This window comes from Fomitopsis serialis, assembly GCF_022376445.1.
Source record: "Fomitopsis serialis strain Sig1Antser10 chromosome Unknown B0H18scaffold_4, whole genome shotgun sequence".
Lineage (NCBI taxonomy): Eukaryota > Fungi > Basidiomycota > Agaricomycetes > Polyporales > Fomitopsidaceae > Fomitopsis > Fomitopsis serialis.
The window spans coordinates 532647-546023 of record NW_025954964.1 but is presented as its reverse complement, the minus strand read 5'-3'; the positions used below and the strand labels follow the sequence as shown (position 1 = coordinate 546023).

The 13377-nt window shown below is 56.1% G+C and overlaps 6 protein-coding genes across 6 annotated transcripts; 4 read left to right on the top strand and 2 right to left on the bottom strand.

Annotated features, from left to right (window-relative positions):
* Nucleotides 1-325: 325 nt before the first annotated feature.
* B0H18DRAFT_413203 (uncharacterized protein) lies at nt 326-725 on the top strand. The gene is made up of 2 exons (XM_048037980.1): nt 326-606; nt 658-725. The coding sequence occupies exons 1-2, from the start codon at nt 418-420 to the stop codon at nt 673-675; spliced, it is 207 nt and encodes a 68-aa protein (XP_047899095.1). The 5' UTR covers nt 326-417; the 3' UTR covers nt 676-725.
* Nucleotides 343-1762, bottom strand: B0H18DRAFT_975774 (uncharacterized protein). The gene is made up of 4 exons (XM_048044105.1): nt 1642-1762; nt 1348-1588; nt 658-1271; nt 343-606 (listed from the first exon to the last, which is right to left on the bottom strand). The coding sequence occupies exons 1-3, from the start codon at nt 1681-1683 to the stop codon at nt 775-777; spliced, it is 780 nt and encodes a 259-aa protein (XP_047899094.1). The 5' UTR covers nt 1684-1762; the 3' UTR covers nt 343-606; nt 658-774.
* A 182-nt stretch (nt 1763-1944) lies between these two features.
* On the top strand, nt 1945-5673 carry B0H18DRAFT_1114204 (uncharacterized protein; the record flags this gene model as incomplete). The annotated part of the gene is made up of 7 exons (XM_048033089.1): nt 1945-3413; nt 3476-4272; nt 4329-4424; nt 4481-4742; nt 4796-4955; nt 5006-5276; nt 5303-5673. 7 exons carry the CDS (start codon nt 1945-1947, stop codon nt 5671-5673), a joined length of 3426 nt encoding a protein of 1141 aa, XP_047899093.1.
* A 275-nt stretch (nt 5674-5948) lies between these two features.
* B0H18DRAFT_1207057 (restriction endonuclease type II-like protein) lies at nt 5949-7298 on the bottom strand (the record flags this gene model as incomplete). The annotated part of the gene is made up of 7 exons (XM_048036201.1): nt 5949-6199; nt 6265-6490; nt 6544-6756; nt 6812-6847; nt 6897-6996; nt 7047-7150; nt 7197-7298. The coding sequence occupies 7 exons, from the start codon at nt 7296-7298 to the stop codon at nt 5949-5951; spliced, it is 1032 nt and encodes a 343-aa protein (XP_047899092.1).
* A 568-nt stretch (nt 7299-7866) lies between these two features.
* On the top strand, nt 7867-9492 carry B0H18DRAFT_1082234 (uncharacterized protein; the record flags this gene model as incomplete). The annotated part of the gene is made up of 4 exons (XM_048031504.1): nt 7867-7989; nt 8150-8377; nt 8404-8565; nt 8632-9492. 4 exons carry the CDS (start codon nt 7867-7869, stop codon nt 9490-9492), a joined length of 1374 nt encoding a protein of 457 aa, XP_047899091.1.
* A 248-nt stretch (nt 9493-9740) lies between these two features.
* B0H18DRAFT_1114200 (composite domain of metallo-dependent hydrolase) lies at nt 9741-13337 on the top strand (the record flags this gene model as incomplete). Its single annotated transcript, XM_048033088.1, has 17 exons — nt 9741-10031; nt 10082-10248; nt 10304-10327; nt 10380-10449; nt 10503-10611; nt 10663-10795; nt 10850-10860; nt 10927-10938; nt 10989-11318; nt 11381-11499; nt 11602-11704; nt 11758-12367; nt 12427-12497; nt 12557-12711; nt 12767-12906; nt 12955-13078; nt 13137-13337. 17 exons carry the CDS (start codon nt 9741-9743, stop codon nt 13335-13337), a joined length of 2670 nt encoding a protein of 889 aa, XP_047899090.1.
* Between the last annotated feature and the right edge of the window lie 40 nt (nt 13338-13377).

Genomic DNA, 13377 nt, shown 5'->3' with positions numbered 1-13377 from the left:
TGCGGTGAGCGAGCTGAATGCGGCTTGTAACGTCGAGTACTAGTAGTGGTCTCAGGTTCCAGAAGCTTTCAGAGGTGTAGAGAGAGTGATAAGACTTGCACAGAGTTTAGAAAGGCTCAGTACCGCACCAACGCCCCGACAACCAGTAGGGATAGACCAGTAGCTTCTCAGCTAAGTAGTAGAGCACGACGCGAAGGGCTCCAGGAGCACTCGGAGACGCCCTTGAGTTGAGAGTCTAGACGCCCTCAGGCTGGCATAGGCACGTGAGGGTGACGCGTGTGCCGATCCAATCTCAACTTAGGAAGAGTGGAGGACCCAAGGAGGACCTGTTTGAATTTCGCATATTGACTCTTCTGTCTATACGTCTCACACAATTCGTACCCTTTGCATGGGAAGATAGACAGCACCCCACACACGATGCACCCGAATCCAAGTCAGGCGGCAGCAACGTTGACGCCTCTGCGCCGGTTTGCTGGACATGCAACCACTACATGCTCTGCACAAGCTTCCGCGTACGGGAAATGCATCCTGGCAACGTATACGGACGTGCGGAAGGATGCATGCAAGGAGGAATTTGCAAAGTTCGGTGCATGCCTTCGGGAGACGGTACGTATGCAAGTGTTTGTTTCCAGTACATTGTTCATGTCCTTCCTGTAGATGAAGCGGAAGTGGTGACCCACGCGTTCGTCCACGATGTTCGACGGGGAAACTCGCAGCTATACCAGAACCTCTGTGTCATCGTCGATCGCGCAATAGACAATATCCATTAAAATATCAAGTACGATCCGTATGTAACCCGCCCGGAACATCCTGTCTGGAATCGTCGTCTTCGTCGTCGTCCTCTCTCCCACCTTCATCTCCGCTCGGTCGTCGCGCCGCAGTCGCTGTGCCCCGCGCGCGCTGTCTTTGTTGTTGCCGTGCTCGCAGCAACATCTGCAGCCCACTTGACAATCGCCAGCTCGTAGTGTTGGGCATTGGCAGCAAGTCATCGACGGACGTGTCCCTCGGCGGTGGCGGAGGCGGTGGATGTCGAAGACGTTCCATCATGGTAGAGAGTCGGAGGTCAATGACAAAGGGTGACTTGATGTCTTCGTGTACGCCGGTTGGAAGCGGAGACGCTGGTGTGGTGGATGGTGGTAGCAGTGGGTCCGGGGTATTAGGTGGCATTTCTGCTGCATACGACGTTTCGTATGCAATTGTTGTGAGGACCATGCTGAGGAAGACGATGGACAAGTCGAGCGCAAGCAGGTGGGCTCTTGACGGCTCGTATGCTGTAGCAAATCGTGAATGAGGACAACGCGCGGTATGAGCAAAGCAGAAAGCGTGCAATGACCGGACAAAACGCACACATTCCGACGAAGTCCAGTACGACCGACCGGCCTTGCGCCGCCCCTTCCTTCGCGTGGTTCCATAGCGCACCCGAGTTGACGACGACGATGATGATGTACCAGAAGCGCAGGGACCTCGTCGGATCCAGGTCGCGCGGTCCGGAGAAGTGGAAATGGGATACGAGTCGACCCAGGAAGATCCAGACTGAAGGCGAGAGGAGGAAGGAGAGGGTATGCAACTGGTACAACAGGGTCGACAACTGGGGAGTGTCAGCTCCGGAACATCACGAATTCGGGTGAAGAAGGGGCTCACAGAGTGTATGATGTGCTTCCGTTGGCCGTCATACCTATGCATGTCATTTAGGAGCAAGTTGCTGGCGAAGAGGATGTGCGCCCGCGTCTGCTCACTGCGTCGCGGTGTCCCAGGCTGTCCTGGTCCAGCAGCCACCCGATCGACCTGCCGGCGTCTCCGTGTGTCGGACCCCGCACGCGCGGTGTGCGGAGTCCTGGACGCGTCGCGTCCGCGTAACGCGTGACAGGCGCATCCACCTGCGTGCTTGGCCGCGCCCGCGCCTTGCAACGACCTCCAACCACCCACCGCGTCCACGCCCGCGACATGCCTCGAACGACCCCCAGCGCGGGCACACAACCCCGCAAAACCACTGCAGAGTCGCGGCGCGACAACAGGCGACTCACAATCGACGCCATGTTCGCCCGCCTGTCGTCGCAAGCCCCTTCCTCCTCGCCGCCTGGCCCGTCCCAGTCCGAGGGCCGGCTGAGCTTGTCAGCTCCGCGCGCGAAGAAGCTGGCTGAGGCAGCACCGCCGGCTTCTAGGACGCGTGCTTCTGTGTCTCGCTCTTCCCTAGCGGCTCCTCCCTCGGAGAATGCGCGCAGTTCAGGCGACCTGTCCCGCACACCTGGTCACGAACAGACTCCCGCCACGCGAACGCGTTCCAGTAGCAAACACCAGAACGAGTCATCCACCGAAGGTGCTTCTGCAGGTAGGGAGCATTTAGCTTCAGCCACAACCGCGTCGCGCAAAGCGAAGACCGTTTCCCAAGCGTCAAAGCCCATCAGCTCGGGTCAAACAACGCCTCATGTTGACTCCCTGACAAAAAGCAAAGTGCCTCGCAAAAGAGCTCTTCCTCCAGAGAGCGACCAAGCGGACGCTACGCCAGTCCTATATTGCGTGCCAACGCAAGCTCCAACACCCCAGACCCGGACTTCGCCTCGAAGGACTGCACGCTCTGCTGTCTCCAAACCTTTGACGTCGAAAGATAACGTATTACCGTCGCCCTCCGACAGCGGCTCTAGCAGGAAGCGTCCGCGTCTGACGCCCCCCGAGGAGCATTGCGGGCTACAGCCGGAAAACCTTTCGCAGGTTACTGACCCCTATGAGGTCGTGCCTTCCAGCCAGTCGGACGAGCAAGAGCTAACCCTACCGAACACCACGAGGAAGGACCCAGTAGCTGTGAACGAAGCGGTCGACCAGTGGAGGCGAGGTGCCCGTACGGACGTCTCCTGCGCTGACCCATCGACACCATTGTTGGGGAACGCCCCTGAGGAGCCCGACGCTTGTTCCGCTACACAGGTCAACGTTCCCATGGACATCGACGAACCTGGAGAAGACCCTCTCAGCCCACTCTCTAGCATCCCGACTGGTCTTCAGACTCCAACGTCGGAGCCCGACCTTCCGGCTTCGTCACCTCTTCCCTACACCTTGTCTTCGCCGAGCTCCTGTCACACGGAGTTGGCACCATCTGCCCAGATGGCCACGTCTTCGCCGTCGTCCCCTGTACGGGCCACTCCTGCGTCCATCTTGTCGATGGGAGGACGTCCCTTCACGCCACCGTCAGATGGTCGTACCGCATCTGGTCCGGCGACTCCCGTGGCTCTGAACGAAGAGTCGAAGACAGCCCAGATCATCGCCGAGATCAAAGCGAGGGCGTATGCTACACTTTCATCCAGTCCCGGCGACATTCCAGTCGAGTTGAAGGAGCTCGGGTACGGCGACTCTAGCAGTGATGAGTCCGAGGAGGACTTCATGGAGACATTCAACAAACTAGGCAAGGGCAAGGGCAAGGGGTGCGCTTTGTCTTCTGTCCGGAAGACTTGTTTTATATATTGATTGTATTTTTCACTTGCAGCCGACCGTCACCCTCTCCCATCGGCAAGAAGGTCACTCGATTCACTTCGCCTGCCTTGCAATCTAGAGATCCACCCGAGTCCAGCACTGAAAGACCGCGGTACGGTCTTCGTCGAAAGGCTTCTGGCACGAAAGGCGTCACAGGAAACAAACGGATGCCCACCCTTGTCAGCACCAGTAGGACGGGAGGAAAGCAATCGCGCAAGGCCGATCCTCTCGAGGCCCTTCTCAAGGAGAAGCAGCGCGCCGACAAGCGTGGCGGTGGTGTTGACGCGCTGCGTGCCGCCGAGGCAGCTATTATTTCCTCGTCAAAAGAGAAACAGGATGCTAAGGCCAAGGCCAAGGCAAGTCTGAAGCACGAGATGGACGAGGAGGACTCCTCAGACGTAGACCCCGCTTGGACCAACGAAAGCGCTGCGATGGACGTAGTGAAGAAGGGCGCGCGGCGATTCAAGTCGAGGTCGTCAAGTCCGCTGCTAGGCTTCGACTGGGACGAGGATAGCGATGATGAGAGCGACGGGGAACTGGAGGCAGTGCGTCAACAGGCCTTAGCAGGGCTTGGTAAAGAGGGCGGGCAGAAGGTTGGACATATCCTGGCTGGCAATCGTCTGCTCCGAGAGGCGATGAGCAAGGTCAAGTTAAGAGATGACATCTTGGGCGTGCCTCTCTGGGACAATTCGCCAGCCAGCACCGACGACGGCATGGACGTTGACAACTCGCCTGTGCTTTCTTTTGACGAAGCCGACCTTCAAGCGTGTCCTATACTCGGAATGTTGCAAGATGCCGTGAGGGCGGAAGGTCTGTTCATGCAGGCAAATATTGTATGCATTGTTGATGCTCACGATGACACCCAGATGTTTCTCGGTTGAGTATGCTCTTGCATTCAGGTGTACTCTCCACGTTGCAGCCTTCGCATGCTGCGGCGCTCGTTCCCTGGCTGTATGCTATGGGTGCGTTACGGCTTTGTCGCCACTAAGCATCCCACTAATCAGTTGTATGCTTACAGCAACAGACCTTGTCGACCGGCCGTACACCGAGCTTGCGTACCATGGCCTCTTGCACCTTGCCGGGTCCATATCGCAAGCTCGCTCTCAACCAGGCTTTTCTGCTGTTCTCTTGGCCGACACACTTGTCCGTCTAGGCGCAAAGTCAAGTGCCTGTGATGAGCTCAGTCAAAGGCCGTCCTCGGGTCAGACATCTCCGGTTGATACTGAACGGAGAGATCAGATACTCTACCGTGTTATATCGTTCGTAACGGTCCTTGCCAGGTAATTACTGCGAGCTCTCATTGTTTTACCCTTGACCTGATAATCGCTTGCAGGGAGGGCGCTTTGCTTCATGTTGATATGCCAATCATCGTACTCTTATTGGTTCTCGTCGCAGTAGACAGGGCAACCTCCCCTGAGTTGGGCAGGGATATAATGGTAGCAATTGAAGTGATTGGCCAAGCTATCCCCGCTAATGACGAGGGCATGCAAATCGTGAGTAGCCGGTCCATCGGAAGGGTTCTCCCTGCTAATATTGCACGTAGGAGGCTGCCATCCATTCACGCTTGGTAGAGTTTGCGAAGCAGCAGGTCCCGATGAACCAAGCTCATTTGCTCTCCTTCGTATCCGGAGCTTGTGCGCAAACGAGTCGTATTGCATGCAATGTCGCTCGTGCGCTCCTGCTTAAGGAAGAGACGTATACCTCTCTTCCTTCTCTCATACCCGTCGTCAACTTGCTGTGCCCGCCGGTCGGGTCTGGAGGCATCTTCGATATCCAAGGCAACACCGACAAGCCCGACTACTACGAAGACCTCTGTTGTTACGTTGATGTCCTCAGCAAGGCGTTGACGGACATCCCTGGCTACACTGCGCTCGAGAAGGAGGCTACGGCGGGTCCATGCCGCCGTCCGGCCAGGGCGAGGAGTCCCCAAAGAAGGGCGCGGTTGAGAGGGAGCCGGCGCACTTGGAGCAGATCAAGACGCTGCTGGACAGCCTCCATGGGAGGATCATCGATACCCGCGCAGCGTTCCTCGACCGCTCGCGTGCGAAGGCAGCGCTCCAGCGACTGTCGCTGAGGGTGCATTATCAGCGCATGGCGAGCCTCCGCTCGGGTCCGGGGACGGGCAGGCCGAGGAACTTGCGCAATTACTTCGCACAGCCTAAGGCGTCATATAGTTCAGTCTATCAGTTCGTATTCCCTCTACGTCTATAACGTGCTTTGCTAGAGTAAGTATTCGTGTACTGTACATCCTGATCGTTATTGCTGTCCTTGCTACATCAGTAGTCGCTCCGGTCATCGGTTAATTGAAGTCGCCTCGTGCTTGTTTACCCTCTTGTGCATGTAATGTTTATCGTACATCATCGTAAATTGACCGCTCCATCCCACATAGCAAGCGCACGCTCTTGGCAAGAGCGCATGCGTAGTGCTGGTGTCCGATACTATAGTACATGGATCACTACGTGTATAACAAGTGAATGATATATCTGCTACGGTGTCTCCTGTAAGAAGAGCGGATCCCCGAAGTTTGTCTCGGTCCTCGTCTTTTTACTAGGCCCAGGACCGTCTACCTCCACATCGGACTCATTCAAGTCAAGCTCGATGTCCCACACCGGACTCGGTGGTCGTTTTCGCCCGAGTGACGCTGTACTCGACGATGCTGCAGTGTCTGCTGATGGGCCGCTGGAGTCCTTGATTGTTTGCATGGGTGCTGCTGCTGGCGGCGAAGGCGAATTGAGGTCTAGCTCGATGTCCCATAACGGGCTTGGGTCGCGCGGGGGACGTGATGCCAATTCAGAGGTTTACCGGATACAGCAGCGGACGGGTTGGACGCGCTCGACTCCTTTTCCTTACCCTTGTCTACGGTCGCTTGTGAAAGATGAGTTGCCAACAATTGAGATGAGAGGGTGCTCGTTGCGTTGTTCCGGAAGGGCTTGCGGAAAGCATCTTGGATGCGCTTGGCTTTGACTTGACCGACGCCGGGAAGCTTCTGGAGCTGGTCAGAGCTCGCTCGTGCAATATCTGCGAAGCTCTAGGAATCGGCGTGAGATCAAGTTGTAGTCAAGAACATGACAGGGTACTGACTCCAAAAGTTGTACGAAGTGTCTCGACGTCCGTCTTGTTCACCTTACTGATGGAGGTCAAAGCCGTGCGGAGCATTGCGTCGTACGTCTTGTCTACTCGTTCCTTGATGAGGTCGGGTGGTTTGTTCTCGAATTGTTTGTACGTCGAAAGATAGTACCCTGCCTCCTCGGCGTTCCACGCGACCATGACCGTTATGGTGTTGATAAGGCACATCTACTCCGGAGGCTTACGCGTTCAGTTCATGGCTGGCGGGCGTGTGCTGACTGACCTTGGTCAATTCTCGTATCGGCTCCTGATGTTCGCTCTATTGTTTGTAGTCTTTGTCATTGTTATGCATTTACTATTGTACTTACAACATCGCACATGAGGAGGAGCACCCGCAGGGTGTATGCATGTCCAAGCCGCTCAATCCGCTGGTGGATGTACTCGGGATGCAAGCGGTGGTAGCGGAGACTGAAGAATAATGAGAGACAGAAGCAGGCCTACAGCTCGGAACGGCATACCTCAGGAAGAGAACACCAGTTGTTCGCCCGACTTGGTAATCTGCGACGATATCACCGAATTCTTTACCTACATTGCGCACGGCTTCGAGGATAGGATTACCGCGCTGTTCTGTCTGAGTCTCATCTCTCGCTTCGACGCTCGAGACGCACCTGGCAAGGGTTGACGATGATGTTGTTGCCTGTGCCGGGGACGACGACGGGCGGCTTGGGAGCGGCGGCGGCGGCGGCGGGGCGATTGGCGGTGGAGGACATGGATGCGGAGGCGCCCACCGCGTGACCGCGTTGTGGGTACTTAGGTCGGATGATTTACCGTCGCACACCAGTTCCAGATTCGGCGGCTCGGCCCGAGTTTGATCGCACTTGTTTGATCGCACTCATACATGTCGATAGGAGGCCACAGCCTAGGCTCCTAAAACGATCCGTCTATTACAGTGACTGCCTCCTCAACACCGCCATTTAGTCTGTCAAATGCCAGACTATCTGTGGTTATCTGGATCATCATTTGGGTGGAGGGGGAGCCACATCTGCTTACCCGACCTCTCTACCTCTCCATCCCGCTGGACGCCACCCTGGACTACCTCTGCAAGCAAATCGCAGAACACAAAACCTTGGAAAATGGTCACCCTCGCCTCTCGAAATCGCTATGTGGAACGTTTGTCATCTCATTGACGGTTGTATGTGTGGTACGGCTCGCTGACCTAGTCACAACCAGCCGCACAGCCAGTTAGAATATGGGGATAAAGCCGGAGCTGATATTCAGTCCTTCTTACAGAAACATGGTGACAAACTGGAGGAATGGTGTGACTGCCTCATTCCAGAAATGCCCGACGTGCCAATGGCTGAATATATCCAGTTCACGTCTACCCCAGTCAAACGCGCAGAACGTGGCTCTCTTAGCATCTGTCGAACTGCTTTCCATTCCAAGGGCGACGGAGGCACGGCCGTACGTTTCCAACGGAGAAGATAATGACGAAGAGGCAGACGGGATAGAAGAGCTTGTGGATAGTAGGTGGGCCCTTTTTGTATTAAGAGCCCTGCTCAACGCCCATCTAGGATTCAATCATATAGTGACACGAACGGATCGTACGACACCGTCCCTCAAGCCTGAGAACTATCGAAAACACCAGGACAGCCACATACCTATTGTCGACGGTCGCTGCGGCACCGGATCGCCTCCTCTTGCACCGCCTGTCGAGATCTACCATCGCGCATTTGCCTCATTCATGTGCCATGCCCGAGACGAGGATCGACAGCCTTCCGGTGACATCATCCGCAAGACTGCAGAGTTGATGGATACGGCGTCCGAGATTGCCTTCTGGACATCCTCGACCGTACCGTTCTTCAAACGCCTGGTCAGAAGCGGACCACTGCAGGCCACTGCATAGGTGTTCCTATTGGATTTCTGGGTCTGGCAGTAATGGCAATCATCGAAGAGAAAGGCGAATTCGGGTCAAGCGGTGAAGGCTCCGTACAAGGTTCATTCTCGTACATTGAGCACTGGGTCGATCAAAGCCAAGAAGTACGTACCATCTCCTCGTAATTATCCGGTTCTGTGTTTCTTATCCAAGTTTTCTTTGCATTCCAGAAGCTACGCAAGATGAGCTGCTGCCCAACATTCATTATTTCGATTGCCGGGCCCTGGATCGTCATCTGCGGCGCTATCTTCACCTCGGACATCATCGTGCAGAGGCTGACCGACTATATCTGGCTCGGTCGTAGTCGCACAATTGATGACGACCGCGTCGTGCGCATTGCTCGTGTATTCGATGCTCTTGCTTGCGCCATCGAGTCTTTGAAGTCTTTCTACATCAATCTCGAACTGTTCGAGAACGAGAACAAGAGGCGTCGATACTTCCCTTTGGCAACCTCATACGTTGACAACGGACGGACGGTTACATTCCGGTATCTCAAGCCACTCGGGAGAACGGACTCATCGTGCGTTACTTTCCTCGCTCAACGCGAAGGTCACGGCGCCCAGGTAGTTGTCATGTTTGTCGAGCGCTATGGCGCGGCCGCACACGAGCTTCTCGCGAGCCGTGGCTGGGCTCCGAAGCTGCTCTACTATGGACCTGTCTGGCCTGGTGCGGATGGCCTGCCGGATCCTGACTGCCATCCTCGCAGGATGGTAGTGATGGAGTATGTCCAAGGGAGGTCGAAGCCCTACATCCCTGACGGAGCGCGTGAAGTAGTCCGCCAGGCAATAGCACTGCTTCACGAGCACGACATGGTCCATGGCGATATCCGGCCACCAAACATTCTCATCGAGGGCGACGGAGATGATGGCTGGGGATTGCGCACCAAAATCATAGATTTCGACTGGGCAGGCGAGGCAGGCAAGGTGCATTATCCACTCAACCTGTCGAAGGGGATCCGTTGGCCACCCAACGTCGTCGACTATGGTCTCATTGATGCAGCCCACGATGATGAGATGGTGACCCAGCTGTGATGCCAGTTGACCGAATAGTACTATCGTGTTGTCACGGACTGTTCCTCACCTTTGTACTCGCTCGCAATCGGACCAGTCAGATATGTGTGCATGTACAAGTGAATGAATTCCTGTTCACGGATGCACGTTTGAACTTGATGTCTGTGGTCATTGTGATCGAGGATCGAGATCACACCGCGGCGTCCGCGCGGGCGTCCCGCACTTATCTCGCTCGCGCTGTGGGTCGGGCAGCTTGCACTCGCACGACCATGGACAAGGGGCTCCCTACCACCGCACAGGCCGCCCCCGCGCGCCCTCGACACCGCTCGCGGCGTGTGTGGAGACTGCTCCTTGCCGTCATCTCCCTCGCCCTGCTCCAGTCAACCACCAACGTCTTCAGTACTCAGTGGTCGACGCACACGTCAGAAGTCCCGCTCAACGCTCATGAGGTTCTCGACAAGTGCGCATTGCTCAATACTCAGCCAGGCCCACCCCCAGACTTCAACCTACGCAAGCAGTCGGACCGCTTCGTTGCTGGTACACCGCCCACTCTCATCAAGGTATAACGCGAGCCGCCTGTTCAGGGTTCTGAGTTGATGACGCGTAACAGAACGCGTCTATCTGGACTGGACGGGTCGACGGGCTTGAGGTCCTTCATGGGGACGTTCTGCTTGATGGAGGGCTCATCAAACGCGTCGGTCACATCGAACAGGATATGCTGGATGTATACGACGACCTGACTACAGTTGATGCCGCCGGTGCTTGGGTTTCGCCTGGGTGCGTCGGTTCTGCTGACCTCACACAATTGAGAGTTAACCGACATTGTTCTCAGCATCGTTGACCTCCACAGTCATCAGTGAGCCTACCAGTTCTTTCGTTACACCTTCCGCTCCCTCACAATACTACAGAGGAGTTGACTCAAGCCCTGAGCTTCGGGGCTCAGATGACACAAACTCGCTCAAGGGCGTAGCGCAACCAGTATGTGACGTCAATTCGCCAATGTTACGCTCTCGGGCTAATATGCCCTGCAGTGGTTGCGTGCTCTGGATGGCCTCAATACGCACAGTGACGCTTACAAGCTTAGCATTGCTGGCGGTGTCACTACTGTGCTCGTGCTGCCTGGCTCAGCCAATGCGATCGGTGAGCAGTGATTGTCTCATACTACTTGCTGGCCTTGCTGATATGCGGCAGGTGGTCAGGGTGTCGTCATCAAGCTACGCCCGACAGATGCCAGGACGCCCACAGGGCTGATGCTAGAGAGTCCTTGGGAAATCAATGGTACGGTGTACGACCCGTCCGTCAGCTTGCGCTGGAGACAGATGAAGTGAGTTCGGATAGTCCTATTTTGGACTGGCTTTTTGACTGACGCCTCGTGTAGACATGCTTGTGGTACGCGAGATCACCGAGTATCGTTATACAGTGACCGCTGACAGTGACCCACGTTATTGCTCTCAGGAGAGAACCCGAGTAAGTACGCATTGGTTTCGTGCGATCTACAGTACTCACATATGCTTCAGGCCGAGTATATGGTTTCACGCGTATGGACACGACTTGGTCGTTCCGTCAAGCCTATGAGAAGGCCCGTCAAATCAAAGTATCTCAGGACGAGTATTGTGCCAAAGCTACCGCTGGCGAGTGGACCGGCTTGGGCGCGTTCCCGGAGGATCTCCAATGGGAGGCTCTGGTCGACGTCCTGAGAGGTCGTGTGAAGGTACATAATCACTGCTACGAGACGGTTGATCTGGACGACATGGTTCGCCTCACGAACGAGTTCAAGTTCTCTATTGCTGCATTCCACCATGCGCACGAGACGTACCTCGTTCCGGACACGCTGAAGAAAGCTTACGGTGTGCCCTACTTTCGCCACTTCGTATATTTATCCATATACTGACTTCCAATTCTACTGTAGGTCACCCGCCGGCTGTCGCGCTTTTCGCGAGCAATGCGCGGTACAAGCGTGAGGCCTACCGTGGCTCAGAGTTTGCCCCTCGTATTCTCGCGGAAAACGGCTTATCAGTCGTCATGAAGGTTCGTTGACAATTGTTTGCCTCTGACGAGCTGTGATTTGACGGGGCTTCAGTCGGACCATCCTGTCTTGGACTCTCGCTTCCTGCTCTATGAGCGCAGCAGGCACACCACTACGGCCTGCCGGCGAATCTTGCACTTGCTTCTGTGACGAGCACACCTGCCACCGTGATGGGTATGGACCACCGCATTGGGTTCATCAAGACCGGTAAGCATGTCTGGTGCGTCTAAGACCGCAACACCACTGATCTTCCGCCACAGGTTACGACGCGGACATAGTCCTTTGGGACAGCCACCCGCTAGCCCTCGGCGCGACGCCGAAGCAAGTATGGATTGACGGCGTCGCCCAGCTTGAGCATCCATACACTGTGACAAAACCCTCCGCCTCACAGCACGTACCTGAGAAGCCCAACTTTGACAAAGAGGCTGAGGCCGCCCTCAAATACGAGGGTCTCCCTCCGCTTGAGCCGGAGCACGCGACAGCGAACTTCATCATCTTCCGCAATGTGAGCAGCGTGTACAGGCGCCAGGACCAGAGCGTCAAGGAGGTCTTCCGTGCATCTGTCGTCGGCGACGAGGGCGTTGTGGTTACGGCGGAAGGCAAAGTCATCTGCGCTGGTTCGATGGTGGAGTGCCCGTCGAGCCTCTACGATCGTCGTGCTGAGATCCTCAACCTCGAGGGCGGGTCTGTGGCGCCTGGTCTGGTTACGTATGGCTCTCCGCTCGGTCTGGAAGAGATTACGGCGGAACGCTCGACTATTGATGGATATGCACTCGACCCGCTGACCGATGTGATTCCGAAGATCATTGGCGGCAACAGTGCAGTAGTCGCTGCGGTTGACGGCCTTCAGTTCGGTACTCGGGATGCTCTGTAAGTCCCTGCCGACCATGTGTGATGGCTTGTCGCTGACGACCTCACCACTCTACTAGACTGGCTTACCGCGCGGGCGTCACGACCGCCATTGCTGCACCACAGTCATACGGGTTCCTGTCGGGCCTGAGTGCAGCTTCTCGCCTGGCGCGAAGCACAAGCTGGAGAAGGGTGCAGTTGTCCAGCCAGCTACTGCTCTGCACATCGGTATCCACTACGGTGCGGGCCCGAGCGTGAGCACGCAGATCGCTGCGCTCCGAGCACTCCTACGTACCGAGGTTAAGCGACCGCTGGGCAACTTGGTCGAGAAAGTCAAGAAGGGCGAGATGACCCTCGTCGTGGACGTCGAGAGCGCGGACATCATGGCTTCGCTCATTGAGCTGAAGAAAGACATCGAAGACAGGGAGGGAACACATCAAGATGACCTTCGCCGGTGCGAGCGAGGCGCACCTGCTTGCGAAGGAGATTGGTGAGGCTGGTATTGGCGTGCTCATCACTCGCCCTCGCCCGTTCCCTGGAACTTGGGAACAGAGGAGAATGTAAGCACTGCCCCGTTGCGTGTGTATCGTTATGCTGAATTGCTGCAGCATGCCCGGTCTCCCTCTGTCTGAGACGAACGCCATTACCGCGCTCACCGGCAACAACGTCACCGTCGGTATTGGTATTGAGGAAGCATGGCAAGCGCGCAACACGCGGTGGGATGCGTCATGGGTGTGTTGACATTTGTGAACGTCGAGCATTCTTACGAAGGCTGACATCATTTGCTTAGGCCGCGCTTGAGAGTGGCGGAGAAATTTCGAAGGCAGAAGCGCTTGCGCTTGCCTCCGTCCACGTTGAGAAGGTGCTCGGCGTCGAAGTCGACGACATTGAAAGTGATCTCATCGCCACGCACGGCGGAGACCCGCTCCAGCTCAGTAGCAAGGTAGTGGGTATCATCTCTCCCCGCAGGGGCGTTGTAGATCTACTGTAGATTGTATCCAAAACGCAGCAGCACGATAGCATCGACGAAT

Bases quoted from the DNA above. Each gene is read 5' to 3' on its own strand.
- B0H18DRAFT_413203 (XM_048037980.1), top strand. From the start codon at position 418: ATGCACCCGAATCCAAGTCAGGCGGCAGCAACGTTGACGCCTCTGCGC.
- B0H18DRAFT_975774 (XM_048044105.1), bottom strand. From the start codon at position 1,683: ATGCATAGGTATGACGGCCAACGGAAGCACATCATACACTCT. The intron at 1,589-1,641 runs GTGAGCCCCTTC...GACACTCCCCAG, and splicing joins GGAAGCACATCATACACTCT to TTGTCGACCCTGTTGTACCA. The intron at 1,272-1,347 runs GTGCGTTTTGTC...GATTTGCTACAG, and splicing joins ACTGGACTTCGTCGGAATGT to CATACGAGCCGTCAAGAGCC.